At 40.7% G+C, this 21,824-nt stretch overlaps 1 protein-coding gene across 1 annotated transcript in view; it reads left to right on the top strand.

The window, feature by feature from the left end:
• The window catches only part of EPB41L5 (erythrocyte membrane protein band 4.1 like 5), a 55,087-nt gene extending 33,995 nt beyond the window's left edge, over nt 1-21,092 (top strand). The window contains exons 16-25 of the mRNA XM_009492745.1: nt 9,501-9,667; nt 10,224-10,318; nt 15,512-15,640; nt 16,221-16,282; nt 16,942-17,052; nt 17,622-17,715; nt 18,655-18,732; nt 19,590-19,631; nt 20,049-20,182; nt 21,035-21,092. Coding sequence (XP_009491020.1) covers nt 9,501-9,667; nt 10,224-10,318; nt 15,512-15,640; nt 16,221-16,282; nt 16,942-17,052; nt 17,622-17,715; nt 18,655-18,732; nt 19,590-19,631; nt 20,049-20,182; nt 21,035-21,092 — 970 coding nt within the window. The remainder of the gene's footprint in view (nt 1-9,500; nt 9,668-10,223; nt 10,319-15,511; nt 15,641-16,220; nt 16,283-16,941; nt 17,053-17,621; nt 17,716-18,654; nt 18,733-19,589; nt 19,632-20,048; nt 20,183-21,034) is intronic.
• The last annotated feature ends 732 nt before the right edge of the window (nt 21,093-21,824 follow it).

The raw sequence follows: 21,824 nt of genomic DNA, 5'->3' as shown, positions 1-21,824 counted from the left end.
GTTTACGTGCCAGCTGCCGCAGTATGTAGCCTTTCTGTAGAAGAGTGGGAGTGAATATAAAATACACCTGCATGTAACCCAAAACAGTATGTCGTAAAGGACCCATGCTTCTTCGCAATTCATGAGTTTCAGTTGAGAGAGTAATGCTTGTACAGCATATGTGTTACGTTTCTTAGAGACATATTATTATTATTGAAGGCAGTTGTCTTCTGGCAAAGGAGTTTTATTGTTCACTAGCAACAGTACTGCCTGTAATTAAGGGCAAATCCAGCTGTAGGAAGAAGACAACAGTTTGGAGCTGAGTCAGCAACTGAGCTACGTTCTGGTTTCCTAGGTGGGAAGTGGGGTTAATATAATTGCCAGAACATATGTATTTATTGCGGGGGCTGTGACTTGGCTATTGCACCTTAAGTCTTGGTGTCTCGATGCTGCTAACAAAATCTCTTTTCAACTGCTGCTGTCTTTAATGGGCCTGTTTCTGCATGAATTATCTTTGCTTCCTGTCAGAAAAATAGTCGTCTTTTAGAGAGAGTTTGCCAAGGATTGTTGAGAACACCAAAATCTTTTGGACTGGGGATTTTGTAGATGGTTAGATTGAAGGGGTTTAGAAGTAAGGTCCCGACCTCTTGAGTTTCTGTACTCTGCTTGGCAGATGGCTGTATTGGCTACCTTGCAGCTTATATCCCTTCCTAATGTTAATGTTTCCTTTAATTTAGAATGTTAATGCTGCAGCAGCCAACAGCAATTGTGACAGATTGTAGAAAGTCCTTTGCCAGATAGGAAGGATTTTAGTGGTTTTATTCTTTTTTTTTTTTTTTTTTTTTTTCTTTTCCCCTGTATAATTGTCAGTACGGGGAAAACTGCTGGTCTGCATGGTCTGGAGTATTAGCTGCAAGGCTGGGAAGCCTAAAACACAATCAGTGTCTTTCTAACTTAAGTCTTTTGTCAAGAAGCTGTTTCTGTGCTAAGATAGGACAGGAGACAAAGGATTAATAATTTTTTCCTTACTGTGGAATAAATAGGGGTGGGGGGTTTTTGCTTGCTAGTGGATGTAGCTTTCACTTAACTGGTTAAATTAGAGAAATGGGAAAATAATGTAATGAACTGTTGAGGATTGGAGCCTTCAGTATTCATGGGTCACTTCCTCAGCAAGTTTCACAAAAAACAAAACTCTGAATTTACCCATTGGTGGCCTTTATATAAATCCTGTCTCTTTTCTAAAGGAGGACTATCCCTGAACATTAATCATTTACCATCGTTGTGAATCCTGCATGCTTTTCTGCTTCCCTGCCTTAACGTGTGTGATCTTCCAACCCATGCGCTGGCTGCTTGGCTGTTCTGGCAGGGCTGGGAGTGTTAAACCGGGCTTTCTGGAACATGAGAAGGTGGAATTTGAGCTGGGGGCTGTCCAGGACCCTTCTAGATGAACAGCAACAACGTTTCCACTTTGTTTAGATTTGGGTCATTAAAGAGAGGATTTTACATTAAACTGAAAGAATACCTTTGTTTTAGGAATTTCTATGCCTCAGTAGTTTATGAGAGTGCTTTTTTCCAAGTACTTTTCTGATACCTGACTGTACTTTGCATCAGCCTCTCCGAAAACATACCAGTGAAGGATCCTAGTACAACACAGACAACAGTTAACAGATCTTTGTCAATTTTTTAAAGTCTTTTAAAATTCGGATGTTTCAGTAAATTGCTTATCCCTGCTGTTTTGGAGATGCTTGTGCCTAAAACCTTACAGTTTTCTAGCTAATGGCTCCTGCATAAAAATATTTTTCACAACACTGTTTAAAGTGATGAGTGTTCTCCCCTGCTCCTCTTTCTGGCTTTTGGAGAACTTTATTCCAACTGTGATATAGACTAGCCATAACTCTGCACGGCATTTCTGTGGTTTTGATTTTAAGAATTCAAAATTTAAAATTTATGAACCATTATGCCTTCATGTGCAAAATTAGAAAGCAAGGTCTTAGGTTGTATTGTGACCTTTTTTTAAAATGGTTCTCTTTCCTACTAAGTTTTTTTACGTTAATCAAGTATAGCTACAGTCAGCTTCTTCGGTAGTATTTAGTCCCTTAGTCAACTATATTGTGAATGATTTGTGTGTGCTCTACTGTTTGTTCCTGCACAGTAATGCTCATTTCTCCGAGCTTCTATTTTCTTCTCCTTTTTTTTTTTTTTCTAACTTGCATTAGAATCTACATTTTCCAGTGGCTTTGAAAACTGGTGTTGCTTACAGATGCTTGTTTCAGGTGTACATTTAGAGCTGCCACTTAAACCCTTTTGGCTTCCTGCAAATAAAATGCGCTGTATACTTGGGAGGTCTGTGCCTCCATCACATTATTTTCTCCCATCTGTAAAACGCGCATGGTTCCTGCTCCGTTTTGTGAAGTGCTTTGAAATGTGAAGTGCTTTTCATTTGGTAAGTGTAGACAATGTATACATGAGATAGCTTAACCTGTCATTTCAGACTTCTGCAAAAATGTGCATGATACTGAGCAGAAAAGGGGTTTATTTGACAGTGTCGTCATGTACACATATACTTGCATGCCTCTTCCCTTCAGTATTTATCTTCCAGCAATGCCCTTTTTCCTTGCCTTTTCGCATCAATCTTCTTGTCTTTATGTTTGTTTTACTTTTCCACCCTCTTTCTCATCCATACCTGTTTACTAATTGTGCCCCCTCCCACTCCCCAATAATCCAGGCCCTTTGATGCTGCCGACGGCTGTCAACGTGGTGGAAGCCCGTGGGACGCGTGGGCCCCGCCGAGGACCCGCGCTGTGGACGGACAGTACACCGCTTTTGTCCATGAGCGCAATGTGAAGAATGCGGGAATGCATAGCGGTGCTGGTGCCTATGCTGTCCAAACCACCATGACCAGTCTCTGAGACGTGGGCCTTTCTGGAGCTTGAGACTGCTTTCTAGCAAAGGCTGGAAAACTATGTTTTGAGCTTTCTCTGAGATAAGGACAACGGACCCAAAGCTGACTATAGAGGGGGGAAAAAAGCTTTTATTACAAAGGCACTGCATATTGTGCTGTTGGTATTTAGTCTTTAAAGAAAAAATAACATATAGACCAGATGTCACCCGTCGCTCTTATATTAAATGAGTGTATTATATATCTTTTTAATTGTGCTAAGGTTTTTCTTAATGATTGAAAGATTTTTTTTTTTATTATTTTTTAGCTGGGTTTAACTTTGAGAACCTTGCAGGAAGTCACATTCGTAATAAAACTATACGTGCAACTAGTGGGTTATAACGTGGTTTCAAAAATCGTAGAGAGATAGAGGATGTAACTTGCCCCTCCTTTTGAACCATGATTATTTAAAAATATCTTAAGATAGGTGGTTGATCTGAAAACTAACCTTTTTTTTTTTTTAACAAATCCACTTCTGAAAAATATTATTTGGAAATGGAATAGAATTATTTTAATTTCTTAAGAATAAAGTTGTCAGAATTCCTGAAAAGGCAGAGAGTAATCTTTTTTGTTGTTTTCTAGAAATTTTTCTTTCTTTTTTGCTGCTGTGCTCCAGTTGAAATAAAACAGAAATATTTCCTGACAAACACCAGTCCTACCATATGATTCACAAGGTTAATTGTTAAGTCAGAGGTTAAGACTCCAGCTTCATGGCTCATTGTTGTTCTTGGGGGCGTTTAACAACATGAAGAGCTACCTTTACCCTTGAACACACTGTGCTTTCACGTGTCTTCTGAAATTAGCTGCTTTTAAATTGCAGTATTCTTTTCCTATTTAAAAAAGAGGAAAAGTTGTGGTAGAGTGCTTTTAAAATTCACTTATATTTGGCTTTTAGGATAAAGAAGGTGTTTGAATAAGTTTCACATTGCCACAGAGCCCAGAAATACAAAACCATTGTTTTCAAAAAAACCATTGTCTTCAGGATATCTCCTGAAGAACCAAGAGAGTAAGTCTCATCAGGACATAACTTAATATTGCCTGAGATACTTTGGCGTCATATTTTGGCCTTACCTTTGCATCTGAGAGGGGGAAAGAGATTGCTAATGAAGTATGAGTCTCTATTTTACAACTCTGCTTAAAAAGAAAAAAGGATATGCAAGCTATGTATTAAAGATCTGTGGGATCTACAGGGGTGATTAGAGCAATCTGTTGTGTTATTTTTAGTTTTAGATTTTGCAAGGTGGATGTTGTAAACTTATGGAGCAAAGCAAACCTATTTGTTTATTATTTATAAAGTTGCGTAAGAATATGCAAATGAAAATAGGTGGTTTAACTTTAAAATATCATAAAATTTCTACGCAGATGAGCGAGAAGCCACTGCTAACTTGGAGGAATTTGGGATAGTTTTGTATTTAAAATGCAAGAACATTGTTGCAATAACAAGTCACTGTTTTGTTGCAGAGTTTTAAGTTCAGATGTGCTTGTGTTGCACAGTGGAGTCACCATCCCTGGAGGTGTTCAGAAAATGCGTAGACGTGGCACTTTGGAACATGGTTTTGTAGGCGTGGTGGTGTTGGGTTGATGGTGGACTGATGATCTTAGAGGTACTTTCCAACCTTAATGATTCTATTCTAGTTTTACTTTCATTAAAAAATAATCCAGCCACCAAGCCAGGAAACATGAAATTAATTATTACTTTACCCTTGATTGGTTTAGTGATGGACTTGGTAGTGTTAGGTTAATGGTTGGACTGGATGATCTTAAAGGTCTTTTCCAACCTAAATGATTCTACGATTCTATGTAGCAGTCAGGCCACTGCAAGTAGTGGCTGACTCCTTGGGTATTAGAGAAGTTTTGTGTAGCTATCATAGAATTAAAGAATAGTTCAGGTTGGAAGGCACCTCTGAAGATCATGTAGTCCACCCCCATGCTAAAAGCAGGGCCGAGTAGAGCAGGTTGCTCGGGGCCATGCCAGCCAGGTTTGGAATATTTCCAAGGACAGAGACTTCACACCCTCTCTGAGCGACCTGCTCTAGTGTTTGACCAACCTCATAGCAAAAAAGGGCTGGTTTTTTTTCTTGTGTTTAGGTGGAATCTCCTGTGTTTAAGTGGAATATCCTGTGTTTAAGTTTGTGCCCATTACCTCTTGTCCTGTCTCTGGGCTCCCTTCAGAAGAGTCTGACTCTTGTCTTTACTCCCCCTATCAGGTTTTTATATACATTGGTAAAATCTTCCTGAGCTTTCTCTTCTCCAGGCTGAAGAGTCCCAGCTCTCTAAGCCTCTCCTCCTATGTCAGGTGCTCCAGACCCTTTATCGTCTTCGTGGCTCTTTGCTGCACTCCCTCCAGGGTGTCCCTGTTTCTCTTGTCCTGGGAAGCCCAGAGCTGGGCACAGCGCCCCAGGGGTGTCTCGCCAGTGCTGAGTAGAGGGCTGGGTGTCCCAGCCACCTGCAGTGTGGTAATTAAAGCTGTGGCTGAAGTTTTCGTAGTAGACTTTTTGCATGACAGCAGAACTAGTTCAGATTCAGGATAAGGGGATGCAGCCCTGGTTGCCTGAAATCCATCTGCCTTTAGAATTTATTTGTTTTAGTATGGTATATGTTGCATGCTTTTGCCATGTGGCTTTGAATCTTGCATACATCCTGAGTGTCGATTTTGCTCTGTGGTGGGCTTATTTTAGTGTGACTTCATTGACTTAGGGAGAATTATTATCCTGGTTTCCACTAGGGTAAGTGACAGTTGTCAATAGCAGATGGAGAAATTGTGCCACACTAGCTGCATTTTTACAGGGACAGGTCACGTGCTCTAAGAATAGCATTGGGGGAACACATGAATGTCTTTCTAAACAGTACAGCAGTGACAGATCTTTGCTCAATATCCACAAAGGTCCTGCAGCCAGCACCTTTTCCTTAAGGGTGTGTTCTTTCCTTTCCTGTAGTTGTTAATTTGCATATATTACACTATGTCAGTATTTGGAATTACCTTCAAACAAATGGGAGACAGCAGAAGTCTTGGAATGTGGGACTCGGCCTGCTTGATTAGAAATGGAATGCGTATGAACAGTATCCATTTGTAGGATCATACATCCCCAGGATTTTTTTCATTTACTTTCCTCACTTTAAAAGGAAGTTCTTTTTTTCTGAATATTTGGCATTTTTGTTTAGGGGGAAAAAAAATCTGAAAAGGTGACAGGCTTAAATTGACTACTCTTCTTACCTTCAGGTACAACATTGAATGCTCCAAAATGAAGGAAATGAACAAAGAATTTCATACTATTGTACTACCTTGCAGAGTCAGTGTGAGAAACTATTCTGTGTCGCTGTCAGTTTGAAAAAATAAATTGGTTTGCATGGTGCTCCATGCTGTTTCAAATTAGATTACTTGCAAAAGAATTATCTCCTTTGCAGAGGACTCGGATAGTTACTGTGTATTTTGCAGATTGTATTTCACAAACTAGGATGAAGTATTGTTTTGCTTTTCAACTAGGAAATTAAAAAAAATCATACCCTTGGTAACTGACAGCTTTCTTAGTCATGTTATGCATTGTATGCTGTGTGGTACATACTAATATCAATACATTTGTTAGGCAAAAAGAAAAAATAATGCAGTAGCTAACTCCCTTAACTGTGGGAGTTCCCTGAGCATGTAACTATTTCTGTGTGATTTATCAGTGGGTTGACAAACCTTTCCATGCACTAAAACCCTTTGATTATTCCCATATTCATAATTGGTATGGCTTGAACTCCTGGTATCAGTTATCAGCTTTTCCCTCAGAATATTTCTTAAAATACGCTGATAGAAGTTGATTCTGAAGACATAAAGCCTGGCACTTAGTACTATGCAAAGTTCAAATATCCCTTTGTATGTGGATAAATGCAGGAATGTCGAAAGCTAATGCCCATTTCATTCTTGAGTACTGCACACTGACTATCATAGAAATCCTATTTTTCCTGGGAAGCCTTTTATTATTTCCCTTATGATTGGCGTGACAGTTCATCAGTGTTTTGTAAAAGAAGTTAGAAATTCTGTGCAGTGATGAAAATAGTATCTTGTGCTTTTTACTTCTGTAGTCTGGCCATTTGTGAAGCCTGTATGGTAGACTTCCTGCTGATGCTCTGAATAGGGTGAAGAATCTGGGTGGCCTCAAACAATTTAATGCTCTTTGGGGAACTCATCGTTCGTGCCTGCAGGTTCCGGTGGCTGAGGGTCTCCCTAGTATGACTTTCCTCTTGTGACTGCCTATCTCAGGGTGGCTGAGTAGGTGTTTCAGTGGGTCTGAAGGCAAAATGGGGTCAATTCCTACTTGAATCTTGGCTTAGAAGGCTTCTTTTGAGTCTGCCTAAAATTCATTTAGTTTTCCTGAGACCCTGGTGTGATGCAGGGGTGAAGCTGCAGGGACTCACCCCAGGTGTCCTTGCTGCCTTCAGCCAGTCCTCCAGCCTGTGGCACAAATGGCAATAAGGTTTTCTACAAACTTTCACCTTAATGCAAGTAGTATGCTGCTTTTGGAGCAACACTAGATGTTGAGTGTGCCATTTGAATATGCCACCAGATTTCAAGACTGCCCTTATCTCTAGCAGGCGGGTTTTTGAATCAACTCTCTTGTCCATCTAGTAAATGTTACTGCTGTTGTTGGGGGGGAGGCTAGGCTAGTGTAATTATCCTAGCAATTTTCTCGTGAAGATAAGCTTCATTTTTCCACCAATTTTCTCTGCGCTGTGCTGCAATGCTACAAAAAGCATTAGCAGATTAGAGCACAAAGAAGTGTTACTGGTGCTCTACGTCGCCTCTCTTATGTGGAGTTCATAGGAGCTTATACCTAGTTCCTTCAACATGGCATGGCATCAGCACCTGCAGGCAAAATCTGAACTTCCTATACTTGTTGTCATACTAAACGTTTGGGAGGCTATTTACAGAAAACTGTCAGAAAATAGGAGGAAAAGTGTTGGCTTCATGTGAAGATTATAAAACATTTTCACTCTCATGCATGGGCATCCTCTGATAGTAAGGTATGGGATTCAGTCTCACTTTCTTTGTTGCCCCAATTGGAAGAGCATCTATTCCTGCCTATTGGTTCTAATAATGGAAATTCTATGTGTCCATCAGTCCTCCTTCGCAAGACTATCTGCTGCTTGCTGTTTCCCATTAGTTTTGCACAGAGAGGCTGTACAGTAGATGGAAAAGTTTCCTATTATTTGCTTTGCTAGTAGCTTCTTACTCCACTGCTTTAAGAGAATCAAGCAAGTGACCTCAGTTTGCCTCACAGCAATTAATTGTCTTAGGATGATTTGTACATTATTAGCACTAAAACAGTGATATCCTGTAATGTGTTTCAGAGGTATATACTTAACATTGGAAGGATTCTTTTGGGTGCTTGAGCTGGGGGGAGTAGTTTTTTCCTGGAGCCTCTAGTGACAACAGGGGGCTGGCTTCCAAATTTCGGGGGCTGGAGGGAGGCAGGGGGCATTAACCCGTTAGCAGTAAGGGAGAAGCTGGTCTAAACTGTCAAGTAGGAAGCATCCCTGTCTGTGCAAAAGGGTAAGTTCTGTTGTGGTGGGTCCTTGCTTGGTATCATTCTTCTCATGTTTGGGACAGGAATTTCAAAACTGATAGATTTTTCTTTTTAAACCAGTATTGCAACCAAACTGTATGTAAGTGTGATTGTTGATTGAAATGGGTGACAATCAAACTACAGTTGCATGCACAGGTTGTCTGATTAAACATCATGTTCTGCAGTAGTTGTTGTTTCCATATTTGTTAGTTTGCTGTTAGGATTGCTTTAGCTGTTCCTGAACTTTGAAGAGGCAGATGAGATTGCTGACTGTTTGCGCAACATAAGCATCATAATATAACTTTTGTTTTTATAATTGTTTTTCTATTTTCACTGTAAATACAGATGGTAGGACAGAATAAAAAGGAGACGTTCCCATTAGAAAGCAAAGGAGGTGAAACAAGTGATCCTAACAGGGTACAGAGTACATGCTGCGGTTCACTTAAAATATTGTGGTTTCATTCATGACTCTGCCCAAGTTAATAAAACTGAAACTAGTTATAGGTATGCCTAAGCATAACATAGTGTCAAATCAGACCTATGGAGTGCACCCTTCTGCCCTCTGTTCTGCTTACAAGTGTTGGGTGAAGTGTTGTACAAATAGCTTTTTGTGAACACTATCAAGTTCCCTCCCCCTAACTTTTCTTTTTCTCATGTAAGAATCCTAAAGTGTACCTTGAGTTTGTTAGAAAAACTTCAGATGTTTGTTCCAAAAAGTCTATTTAATGGATAAAAACTTCCCTCCTCTCTTCACTTTTTCCACTGCTATGTGTTGAAGCAGTAGGCCATGTGGACCTGTTCTGTTATGAAGTCACTTCTACAGACATGAAATGTGTCCCGTCCCCCCCCCCTTTTTTTTTTAAACTCACTGAAAGCCAATGTCTATTTAGTTACCTGAAACAGTTTTTATAGAATGTGTCTGGTTACCAGAAGACAGCTTGAAAAAGAGATTGCATGTGTTAAAGCTTTTTCATGTTACAGGAAGAGCGGTAACATGATTCTGCGTATCTCTGCCCGTCTTTCTGCCTTTGCAGTGTACCTCTTGTTGATTTGCTAGACAGCACGGAGTTGCCAGAAACTTGTGTTGATGACACCATAGGACGTCCAGTTGCTGGCTTGGCAACAGGAGATTCAGAAGAGGCTGTTAGTTGCCCTCATCCTGGCACAAAGGAAACTGCTGCTGAAAAAGCAGACTCTGATCGTAAGCGAACTTAAAGATTTTTCCCTATTATCATGACATGTGGGGTCAAAGTTAACTGATTAGGTTGTTATGAGGTTGATTCCTTAGAAAAATCCAAGTGTTTTAGAAAGCTCCCTTAGATTATATGCATAAGGACAGTTTTACTCACCACGGGGACAACAAAGTCAGTCAGCTCTCCCAGTTTCAGCTGGAAGCAGCTTACTTCCAAGGACAGAAGTACAAGGGAAAAGTCACGGTTCTTCACGGTATCTGACTTTAGGCACAAATACAGTGAAGTGAAGTGCAACCATCTGAGCAATTAACTCTTGCTGCTTGCTCGTTCACTGTGAGGATGGCTGGGTAAATGAACTTGCAGGAGCGCAGAGTGTGTGGTTAGGTACGTACAGTCTGTGGGCTTGAAAGTTGCATTGATAGTTGAGCAAGTAGCTTCCCCCATCCCTGCGCTTTTTTCCATAACTTTAAAACCATATAACTAGTGTTCGGGAAGAATGCAAGTTACAAGTCAAATAACTCCACAGTTACATTAGGATGATGATATGTTTTCTGTCTTTTTCAGCATTTGAAGACACGTTCCTAAAACTGAAACAGCTGGAGGCAGAGCGCAGCAGCCCCGTGCCAACTGAGCGTCCCAATGTAAACATAAATGTACAGGTACCTGGGCTTCATTCCTCCTAGCAGAGTCGCTGAGTTTTGTTCAGATCATTCTGAAAAGTCTTCCACTTCCCTTGGGCCATTTGCAAGATTTTTAAGAATATGCGTGAGTAATATTGGGGGATAGCAAAGGGAATACAAATGCTTTGTTATATATAAACGTGTGTGACAGGGCAGTGAGATAAAGATGGGGGGGAAAAGGTGCATGTGCATGTATGCAGGCTGCGGCCTGGTGAAATTTTCTAAAATCAATGGGAGTGAAAGTCATAAACGCTTGAAATCTTCCTTAGTTGTCTTCATCTGTAGGTTACTAAGTGTACGGTGTTGTATAGTTCACCTTCTTTTTTGAGGGGGTGAGCTGCTTTCCTGGTGTTTTTCAGTTGCCTTTGGTGACCCTCCCAGAATGCTGTTTTGACATTTTGTTTTGAGTCAAGTTTGCTAGTGATCTGTCCCTCCTGTTAAGCAACCAGTTTTTACCTGCTCTCTGACGTAGGTGTTAGTGCTCTGTGTGTTTACACAGAGAGGAGTGATGTGATTTGATTTAGCACTCTCATAAATCCTTTTGAGCAAGTCAGGCTGCATTTCCACGGGCAGCTGAGCCAAAGTACAAGCTTCAGTGCCCTGAACAGGCGAGGGCTCTCTTCTCCTTTGCTCCTCTTTGTGCTTCTTTCCCCAGCTTCTTTCTCTCCTCTGTCACCTCCAGGAGTCATTGCATGTTTCGGTGAACCAATGTAGCGTACAAAATGGCAAACAAAAAATTTTTTGCCTTTTTTGTTTTGAACTTTTTGTTAAGGCATTGGGTTTTTAAGTTGTTAAATAGCAAGTTAAATAGGTTCATGGAAGGGGTCAAAGAAATACCAGAGCCACGGTGAAAATAAGTAGTGTTGCTAGAAGGGATGGAGAGGACAGGATCCTCCCTTACAACAGCAGTGAACTTTCATAGATTCATCAGTTATCAGACAACTGCACCCATGCAGGATATTATTCTGTTTTTTTAATGAGCTTTAAAAAATTTGGAATTTAGATTTCCCTTACTCTGCTTCCCCTGGTGTTAAAGCTTTAGGTGCTTTATTGTATTTTGAACCAGCAGAGAGAGTAAAACACCTGGCAGTATTATCTGTTTGTACTACCCTCCCTTGCAGGGAGGCCTGAGGATTTATCTAGCTTTCAGTGAAGCAGCTATGATTTTTCTTGCTCCTTCAATACTAAAATGAATCAGGTGCCAAGAGAGGTGTTTAGTGGTATGTGCTCAGGCTAAGCCCATTCCTGAGCATTTCTTCCCTCACTCCGTGTGAGAGAAGGCTGCTGCTTTGGTATGCTTGGTGCTGCAGGCTGTTTGGCTCATGTCCCCTTTAAGGACTGCTATCAGGGATGCCTTGTGCACCTCTCTGCTTGGTGAGTGCATTACAAAGATTAACAAGTCTCTAAGAAGATTAATCAGTAGCCTAAAGGTCCTGTTATGCCGAAATGATGCCTCTGCATAAACTAAAGCAAATGAACAGAGTTTATTTCAGAGTATTTTTGCCTGTTGAGCTCCATTTTAGTTCAGACAGAGAGGGGAAAAAACATTTAATTGGTTAAATGGAGAGAATGGAGCAAAAGTGTCTTAGTGTTTTTTAAATTGTGGCTGATATATAGTAAGCAAGATAAGATTCCTGTAATCTAACAAACAGTTGCCAATACAGTACAGTCACAGTTACCCAGCTGCTGTCATATGAGGCGCCGAGTAACTTTGGATATTAGGGGCTGCAGATACTGGGGTGATAGTAACCTGATTAGAGAGCCAGAACATTTGCATAACGGAGAAGTACGTGATGTGTATGCCAATATGATTCTTTCTTTGGGTAAAAGAGACTTCAGCTTTCAAGAAGGAAGTGCAAATTGTATTACGTAAGAGTAGATCATCAGTGGTTTTCCTCGGGTAGAAAAGATTGAATAAAGCTTTTCAGCCTGTGATGTAGCTTACCAAGAGGCCACTTGAGAGTGTTTGTTTAGAAAGGTAGACAAAGATTAGAGACTGTCTCTATATGTTAGATTCTGTGTGCTTCAAACTGCAAAGACAGGTAGGTTACAGTAGCACTAAATGAGCACACCCAGTTGTGATTAGAGTTGAAGGCTGATGGTTTGGAAATGAGTCCTGAAAAGAGTGACCTAAGAATAACTATTAAAAACACTTTGTTTCCTGCTTTTGAAGGCTGCTTTAGAAAAAACATAAATTTCCACTTACAGTGTTTGTTACAAAATGTAACTATTGGCTCTCCTCCTGCACTTATTTCTTAATCTATTTGTAAAAGAGGTGTTTATGGCATCTTCTTCTGACTGAACTGAATGGGACTGCAATATATCCACTAAAACCTTGCAATGAGCTTAGATCCTGGAGCTTGCTGTTACTTCAGATGAACGCAGTGTTACAGTGTTCTCTCTGAAAGTGCATGATTAGAAATTTCAGCATGTCTAACCTCCCTTAAGTTTTACCAGTGGGTAAGATACCTACCTATATAGAAACAGTTACAGCACGTAAAAGGTTTGGTGAAATGCGTTGGGGGAAAGCATTGGCTTTCTGCTAATGAAGGCAGAGCTGCATCCTGAACTTCATAAGTGATGCTATCAAATGCCAATGAACTGCTCACTTCAGCTTTGTTAATTAAAAATCTTTATTTTCCATCAGGGGGTCAGAGATGGTCTTACAATCATCTTTACATAATTCTATACTTGCAGTCAACCAATCTTGATTGATTTCTTTGATAGGGAAATATTTATCTAGCTATACGTGTTCTTTAGAGAAAGAGAGAAATCTTTCCAGAATGAGAACTGGAAAGGGGAAAATGAATGGCTTCATTCTTCACTGCTGCTCCCTGCCAAAATCTGTTGGGATGGAAGAATGTGACTTTGTCCTTTCCCAGCTTTCACTAGCACAGTGACCAGATCTGACAAAAGAGAGCAAATAGCTCTTAAATACACCGACGCTCCGCTTTCATCAGCTTCTGAAGTGAAATGAACAATAAAAGGTTGACCCTGTTTGCCTGTGTTTGAAGTCTGCTCCAGAGTCAGAGATGCAAGGACATGAGGGTTTTCTTTTTCTGATTTCGTTGGGATCTGTAAACACGTGGAACTTGCTCCAGAATGTGCCTGTATGAGACTCCATCTCCCTGCACAAAGTGATTTTTCAGTGGCACCAGGAACGCTGCTCAGAAGCACAAAGGACAGGGATCGCACGCCCTTGCTGCTGCCTTTAATCTTTCCTTCCCTTTTTACATCGCTGCCTAGTTCCATATTTTGATTGAAGAACAGAGTACAAATATAGTTTGTCTAGTACATGGAAACAATAAAAATTCGTAACGAGCTAGAATATTGACAAACCCCGGCAGCTTTACTGTTTTATGTGAACAACTGAAATGTCTTGCAAATTAGACATCTTGAGGCGTTATCAGGTGCCAAATGCTTTCCCCTCTTAGCTACATGTTCTTTCTATTTAAAAAAAAAAAAAAAAAAAACAGCAGTAAACCCAATGCTTTTTTCAAGCACAAAAGAGAAAAAAGATCGAGAAAAATGTACCTTTAGCATTGATGGAAATATTTCCTTGGTGGTATAGAACTTATACTTGATTACATTAACATAATTCTTAATAGTACTAAACTTTTCAAAAGTTGGGAACCTAATCGCTAAAAGACTAGAGTGAGCTAATTAAACTGGTTGTTCAGGTGGAGGAAGCTGAGAGCAAGTTAAACCACATAGTGGTGCTTAAAGCACCACTGTACTGATGTGCTCAGTTAAAGTAATCAAATTTACTATATCACTGGTACTGGAATAATGCCTTAGAAATTCCGTGCAGGCGCTGTTATATACAGCATCTGGTTCAGTGAGGTCCAGTGTAAGGATTTAAGGCTAATCACAGTTGGGTACTGCAACTGTACAAATAATAATAATAATTTAGTTTTAATTATTACAGACTTTGGCAATTCCAGCAGCTTCTCTAAAATAAAAACACTTAAATGTTTAATAATTGTTTTGTTAGTCTTCGTGAATTATGTGAATGTGCAGCTCTTAATATCTGCTAGCAGTAGTCATGAGCAGCGCTGGTTGTTGGTCCTCATACCTTTCTACGTTGACAGTGACCCTTGAATATTTTGCAAAGTTCATTGCTGACTGGGGTCAAAATTTTAAAATGGGTTCTCCTTTAGATAATCTCGTAAGTTCGTATTTGTATACCCCAAAAGGTGATTTAGAGGGAGACAAGAAAAGGAAATGTTTTTCCCCTCTCTAAAGGCCAAATACCTAGAAGCTCTCACTAGCGTTTCCAGTGAATGAAAAAAGCTAAAAGTGGATGGAGAGCTGTGTGGGGGACAGGTATTCACCTCTTTTAACACCAGTCCCGTGCTGTGTCTCTGTGCAGTGGGCTTCATTCCTTCTGGGCACGCTGCAGTTCGTGCAAGCAGGATTGTCCCTGCTCTGGGGCGCGTTGTGGGAATGCAGCCCTGGCCTCCAGGGAAGAGCCTGCCTTAGCCAGCGGCCGAGGCGTATGGCGAGGCAGGCAGGGCTCTGTCTCCCCCTGCTGAGTCATACCCCGAGAGGAAAGGTTGCAAAGTTTAGTTTCCATTCAGTTAATTAACTTCTGTCCCTAATCAAATAGCAATTATATGCTTAATTAACATTTTATAATTAAGAAATGCAATTCACGTAATGAAATATACTGTAGTGCAAGGTATCTCATTTTTAATTGTCTTCGTTACGTATCTGGCTGCCCGTTTGCTCTGATCTCCTGGTGATGGGAGAGGTAGCTGATAGCACATTAAACTTGTTCTAATTTGTAAGTGGATTTTAAGGTAAGAATCTGCCCAACTTGCATTTGAGAGTAAATTATCAACTTATAGTTAGGCTATACTGGTATGATACAATACACTATGATGGCTGCTATATTGATCTCCTAGCAGTAAACTAGGGTACAAATTTAGGCTCCACTTCAGTTCTTGCATGCTGTATTTTTAGCACAGCACTTTGCACCTTTACTTTGCGTTTTGCTGTGACTTTACAACCAAGTTCCAAAATAAAGGAAAAAATTGCTTTTTCATTTCAGTATAAATCTGCTGACTTTCCTCTCACTTGGAGCCTTGTTATTTGGAGACGTTAGTAAACTTCAGCCCAGACTTTTCCGTGTGGGAGCTGCTTCTAATAAAGATTTTTTTTCATGTCTAGGATGAAGTGGTAAAGTTGACAGATAAATGTCTTAACAATGCAATTGAGAGCCCCATCATAGCAGCAACGTGGCTTCCAGCAGATATCAAAAGCAATATCCTGAAGGCCCACGCAGAAGCAGGGCACAAGGTAAATACACAGCCGATAAGGACTGTGACATTCTCACAAGTTTTTATTTCTCTTCAATTGCTTGGTGTTGGAGAAGGTGCCTTGCAGATAAGGATGCTCCGAGAGCCAAAGTCCAAGGTAGAGTAAGAGAGCCTTTCTTCACAGTAATATCGGTCAGGTACTGGAACCGTTGCCCAAGGAGGAATCTCCATCCTTGATGATACTCAACATGTAGGTGGACAAGGCCCTGAACAAGCCCTGGTTTGAGTGGTTATTGAGCCAGATAACCTCCAAAGGTCGCCTTCTAACCCAAGAAATTATTCTGGGATTCTGTGACTAAGACTATGCTTCTAGCATGTTCTAGTAAATTCTGTAGCAAATAGTGGTATTTTATTTGGCTACGTTGGTGAATTATTTTTATTTTTGCACTGAAGTTTTCACATAGAATTGATGTTTTAAGTCCCTGAGCAGTAGATGAACAGCACACTTTCGTGCTGGGAGGGAGGCACTTGGCTCTTCTCTGAATCTCAGAACTGACACAAGATACCAGAACTGACACAGGTATCAGAAATTTATATCTTTGTTCATTTTTTCCTCTCAGGTTGTAAGAGAAGACAGCCTGACAGGTGTCAAGAATTCCAATATTCAGGATGCTGCTGCCAGGTATTGAACAGATTTGGAAGAAACACATGATCTAGTTCCCAAGTACAGCACTGAGAACCTGCAGTTCAGTGTGGTCTTTCAGTGCCTCAGTGATCACTGTGTTTTGCCTTGCATAGTGTAACTTAACCTGGTGAGTGTGAAGTGTTTTTAAAATGAAAAGCAGCAAGCGCTATAGTTGCTAAGTTTTATCATATACAGTATGATAAAATACATATACAACTATATCTTTATTCTCCCATACTTTAATTTCATGAACATTGTTCCAACAGCAGCTTCAATCACTATAGTTACTTCTGACCCGTGAACAACTTCAGTGTGGGAAGAGAGGATGGGTCTGTTTTCTAGTAGCTGTTTTCTAGTGGAAAAAAAAAAAAAAATAGTGTACAAAAATCTGACACTGACAGTTGATTTCCCAAGAGTTACTGAATCTCAAATGATTGCTAGTTCCAGTGGGATTTCAGGCATTGAAAAAGTTAAAGGGTTACAACATGCAATTTCTTGACCATTTATGAAGATGAGCATGTGTCAGACCTCAAAGAGCGTATGGGGATGTTGAATAAAATGTACGCCTACCAATCTCAAAAAATATGCTGTAACAAGCAATTCCTTTCTGTGGAAGGTTGTACCTGATTTTGTTTTGTTTTGTTGTTTTGTGCCAGGAACATTCTCCTGTCAGGCAAAACACAGAGTAGTCCCCCAGCAACCAGTCCAGTATTTCAAGACCCAGGAGAGCTGCTGAAAGCAACCCCTGCCTTGAACACCTTTGTTCTGTAAGTGATTCAGGAGAAACAGGTTTCTGGGGCAAGGGAACCACATGGAGATTATCATGAACAGGTCTGAAAGGATGAGGAAGAGTTGCTGCGCATTTAGGCTACATCTAACTAGGCAGGTTTACCAATGCATCTTTAATTACTGTTACAACAGCTAATCAGTGTAGGCCAGGCCTCAGGGTGAGTATCCTAGCAAGCAGTAAGCGAATCTCTCTCATCTTCTGAAATGACTGAAATATCCGAGATCCTGCTGCCCCTGGCTCTAAAGAGGAGGATAAGAGGATGGCAGGGAAGGCTTCAGGTGAGTTAGAAACAAGGGCTGAAGAAGCTCCTTTGCGATAGAAGACATTGATATTGTTGGATCTATACACAGCTGTAGCTGAAACTATGAAAGAGCAGTAATCTGCAGATGTAGTTGGAAGGTATTTACTTCAACATACTCACAAATGCCAGTCTTTTGTCTGCCTCACATGGAACTGGTGTTGAATTTTTGGGTTGAGCTATCAGGGAAGCAGCACTGTTTCATGCTATCCAAGCAGTGTGCTGATGAGAATGTTTTCTCCTTTCAGTAATGCGTTAAATGAGGACAATGCTGCCTCTAACCATGAGGACCTGCTGATTCCAGCTAGTCTGGCTCCAGCTGAGGAGGCTGCTGTTTCAAAGGTATCACCACCTGCCAGCCTGGAAGGTTTCTGTGTGTCACGTTCTGAGCTACCGATGCCTCCAGGCAAGCACAGCAGACCTTGCTGCATGCCTCTCATAACTCAATGAATGCCAGTCCTTGGTGAATGCCAAAGAGTGCTTTCTGGAGCAGATGGGGACACTGTGCAGATCTCTCTGTACAGTGAGAGGCCATTTCTGAGTGTCCTTTCAGGTTCTTTGCCTTATTTTTCTAAACTGATTGCTTTCCTCACAATGGTGGGGAGCCTCTTATATCCCAGTGATTTGGTGCTCCAGGAAAGAGACTGCAGGGGTGAAATTCTGACATAGGCAATTCCTAGCAAAATAACCACAGAGGGAAAAGTTTAAATTGAAATGTTTAATTGTATTCTGGTTACCTTAAAGATAAGCTAATTTTTAACTGGAGTCCATGAAGTGCACATAGTAATTTGGGGGTCAATTTTCCTTCGTCCCTCTCCAAAAGAAAAAGGGAGTTCAACACTGGACTCTGCTGTTCATTCAGCAGACTGAGGGGTTATTCTGGATCACTAAAGCACTGTGCCCTTTAGCTTTTATTCCTCTAAACAAGTATTATGTAGCTGATCCCACTGAATAATTACCAATTTCATCTGAGTTCAAATGCTCAGCTCACAGACCTCGCTGACCTTGTTGTCGAATGGCGCAGTACCCTATCTTTGCATAGGAGAATGGGACAGTTTCACAGCTTACATGGCCACGACATTGTTTCCAGTATGTTGATGACAGTAAGTGAAATGAAAAGGCTAGTAAAAAAGATCATATGGAAAGATTTGAGAAAATAGACCTGATAAGCAGTGGTGTGCAAGAAGGACGCTGGTCTATAACTTGGGAAGCCACTAGAGTATTCAGCAGACCTGTCTGGTTACTACTAGGAATTCAATTCAAAACTGATTTATTCCATAGAGCACTCCAGATGACCAGGACGTTTCCTTAACATCATTGACAGAGAATCTAATTGACTTTACAGAAGCCACACCTCGGGTAACTGTATTTCAAAACTAAACTTCTTCCTTCACATGTACAGTGGTTTTTACTCATAAACTGTCTTCTGGCTTTAGTATCTGTGTGCCAGGCTTGGATCTGCTGCAGCAGTGAAGTGGTGGTTGACCTGGATCACTGCATATGTGTCCCCCTACTTGAAGGGTGGCTGGCCTAGGGTTGTAGACCCTACAGCTTTGTAACGGAAGTGGAAGAACCTGAAGAGTTAACTTGTGTCTGTGCCACAAGTGCCTGTAGGCTTATTTTAGTACACCTGCAAGTGCCAGCCTGCTTCTCAGGCTTTTGGGTATATATAATACTTCAGAAATTATATGTAAATGTGTATATACACACACAGACATATATATCTGTATTTATATATAAAAAATAAATACTTGAAAAGTAAACTTTTAATACAAATCAACACTTTTATATAGATAAAAAACCTCTTATAATCTGTGCCAGTGAAAAAGGAGTTGTGCTGCGTGCACCAAAAAAAAGGGGAAGGAGTAGGACCTTTAAATTGTTCACAGAAGCGTGCTCTCTCTTAACTTTGTCCACAAAGCAGGAAAAAATAATGGGTTCAGTTGCTTTGTGGAAGGGAGAGCTATGCTGAAACTGCTATCAGTGACTTTCTGTGAGCGAGCGGGCATTAGCTGCATGCTGTATGGGTGCCATTTACCTTTTGGTGTGAAGTCACATCATCTGTAGCTAATCACTAGCATGGTACAAAGACTAGCAATGGACAAATATCCAAGATTGTCTGGGGAGGCAGGATTGTTTTGGGAGGCAACATTGTTTTGAGAATGTTCTCAGCTACTTCCAATCTTTTCTAATGAGCATTTGTTTGCTTTTTGTAGGTGTCTTCCCAGCCCATGATAACCCCGAGGTGGATAGTGCCAGTGAGTTACTTGACCATTCCTTAACAACAACAAAAAAAGACAAAAAGAAAGCTTTTGTCATGATTAAGAAACAGGAGCTCAAGTAAAATAGTAAAATAAAATAGTAAAATGTAGTAGCTTGTAATAAATTGAAAGCCCATAAAATAATGTACCAGACCAAAAATAAAGCAAACTAATTCAGCTGGAGTACATAAAACAACATACGTATCCTGTTAATATTTTAGACTTCATTCTTGCTGCGTTACATTGTGGGTAAAGGCCATAAAGTTTCTGTAAGAACTTGCATTTAGTGAGGCCCACCCTGGAACTTGATGAATTTTAGTTTTTACTGTTATAAATAAATCATATCGAAAGATTAGTTTGTCTTGTCCTGGCAGGTTTTTATTTCAGTTTCCTGTTTCATTCTCCCCAACTCAGACTGGACTGATTTCCAATGGGCCTTTGGGAAGTGATGTTGCCTTAGCTATGAAGGCCGTGAAAGGCAGCATGGAGACTCTGTTGTCACCAGCTGGACTGCCACCACCCCAGCAGGCATCCGAAGTCCTTGCAAGGTAAGGTCTCCTCAGCACTCCCTTCAGGAGTCTGCATGGGGTGGAAAGGAAGTATGTGCTCTTACTACTTTCACTTAAATAGTTACGGTGGTCATTTAGACACGGTGCCTTGTTTTGCTGTGCTTATAAACTATAGTTCTGTCTCACATTATAGCATTTGAAATCTTATAAATAGGGCAGCTGATATGTGTACATTTTTATATAACATTGTTTGAAGGGTGAGAAAACCTTTTTTTTTAAATTCAAGTAAGTAAAGGAAAAAAGCATACAAATTTAGCTGGAGTTGGAGGTAAACTTGTTGTCATTGTAAGTGCTATAAAATCGGTTAATTCTTTTTAATTATCATTTCACTTCAGTTTCTTTCCTTATCTGCTAACATGTTTTCGTACTGGACTAAAACTACGGTACAGATGAATTTTCTGAGAAATCTCTTTTAAGTGTTTCAACACCTGTCAGAGGATTGGCAGGGGTGTCGGGGGCGGATGCCCCCCAGTTACTCCCAAGCTGTAAGGAAGTCAGAGAACACAATCTGTAGAAACCTTTCCCCTTGCTATGCCATTCTGCCATGCTGGCAAGGCAGAATGATGGCAGTGATGATCAGGCCTTTCAGTGAACCTCTTACAACGCTGATGCGAATGGCAATGATGCTATCGCTGCACTGTGTAAAACTGATTGTTTGCTCATCTGCAGTTGTCCATTGGAAAGGTTTGTCCATTGGTCTCATTAAATTACGAGGGGAACAGCTGTTAACGCTCTTTGGAACAATCCTTTTCTTTTTTTAATCCATCATGGCAGATCTTTTTGAAGGAGTGTATTTACAGGGCTTCATTTTTTTTTTTCTCTCCTTTTTAGCCCAGTTACTGAGGATGCTACAATAAGAATGAAATGTTTACTCACCACTGAACTGTAGAAGGAGGAGTTTCTGCACTTCCCACCATGTAAAAACTCAAATCTTCTAATATATCTCCAAGGGATCCTTCCAAAAGACTCGCCTGGGATCAGACTCTTGCTGAACGGGAGTCAAACAGCCAGCTGGTTTGCTAGGATCCAGGAAGAGAACTTCTACATTTATTGCAGTCTAACTGGAATTACAGTTTAAACCAGGATATAAAACCACATGCACATTTGATCTTCTCCCTTAGGGGGAGTGAAATACCACACTGGAGCTAGTTTGGAACGTGAGGAACAGAATCTAGTCATGTTCTGCTCACGCTAGGTTTAGTCCTACTTACCCTGTGCTGCCTCTCCAGTGTTAACGGAGAGCGTTCACGGTGATGTTAGCTGTGTAGTGTGTGAGCAGGCTCTCCCTGACCTCTGCAGGGTAATATTGGCAAGCTTAGGAGAACTCGTAGGGCCACCTTGTGGCCCTGCGATGTACAGTGGCTCACGCAGCGATGACTTTCATGTGGCCAAGGACATTTTCTTCTGTGTGATTATTCCCTCTGTTTTTCCTTTGTTTTACTAACACATGCTCTCCTTTTTGGCCTTAAACCCCTTAATAATCCTTGCACCTCTTGTTACAGTACCTGGAAAGAATGAAAATCCAGTCCATCAGTGACCAACTGTGTTGAGTGGATTTGAGCTGCTTGTCCTAACCAGGAAAAGGAACATTAACCTGCCAAACAGCTTATAGCATTAGCAG

Source organism: Pelecanus crispus, chromosome 5 (assembly GCF_030463565.1).
Source record: "Pelecanus crispus isolate bPelCri1 chromosome 5, bPelCri1.pri, whole genome shotgun sequence".
Classification (NCBI taxonomy): Eukaryota; Metazoa; Chordata; class Aves; order Pelecaniformes; family Pelecanidae; genus Pelecanus; species Pelecanus crispus.
The sequence above is the reverse complement of the archived record's forward strand: the minus strand, read 5'-3'. Positions and strand labels throughout refer to the sequence as shown.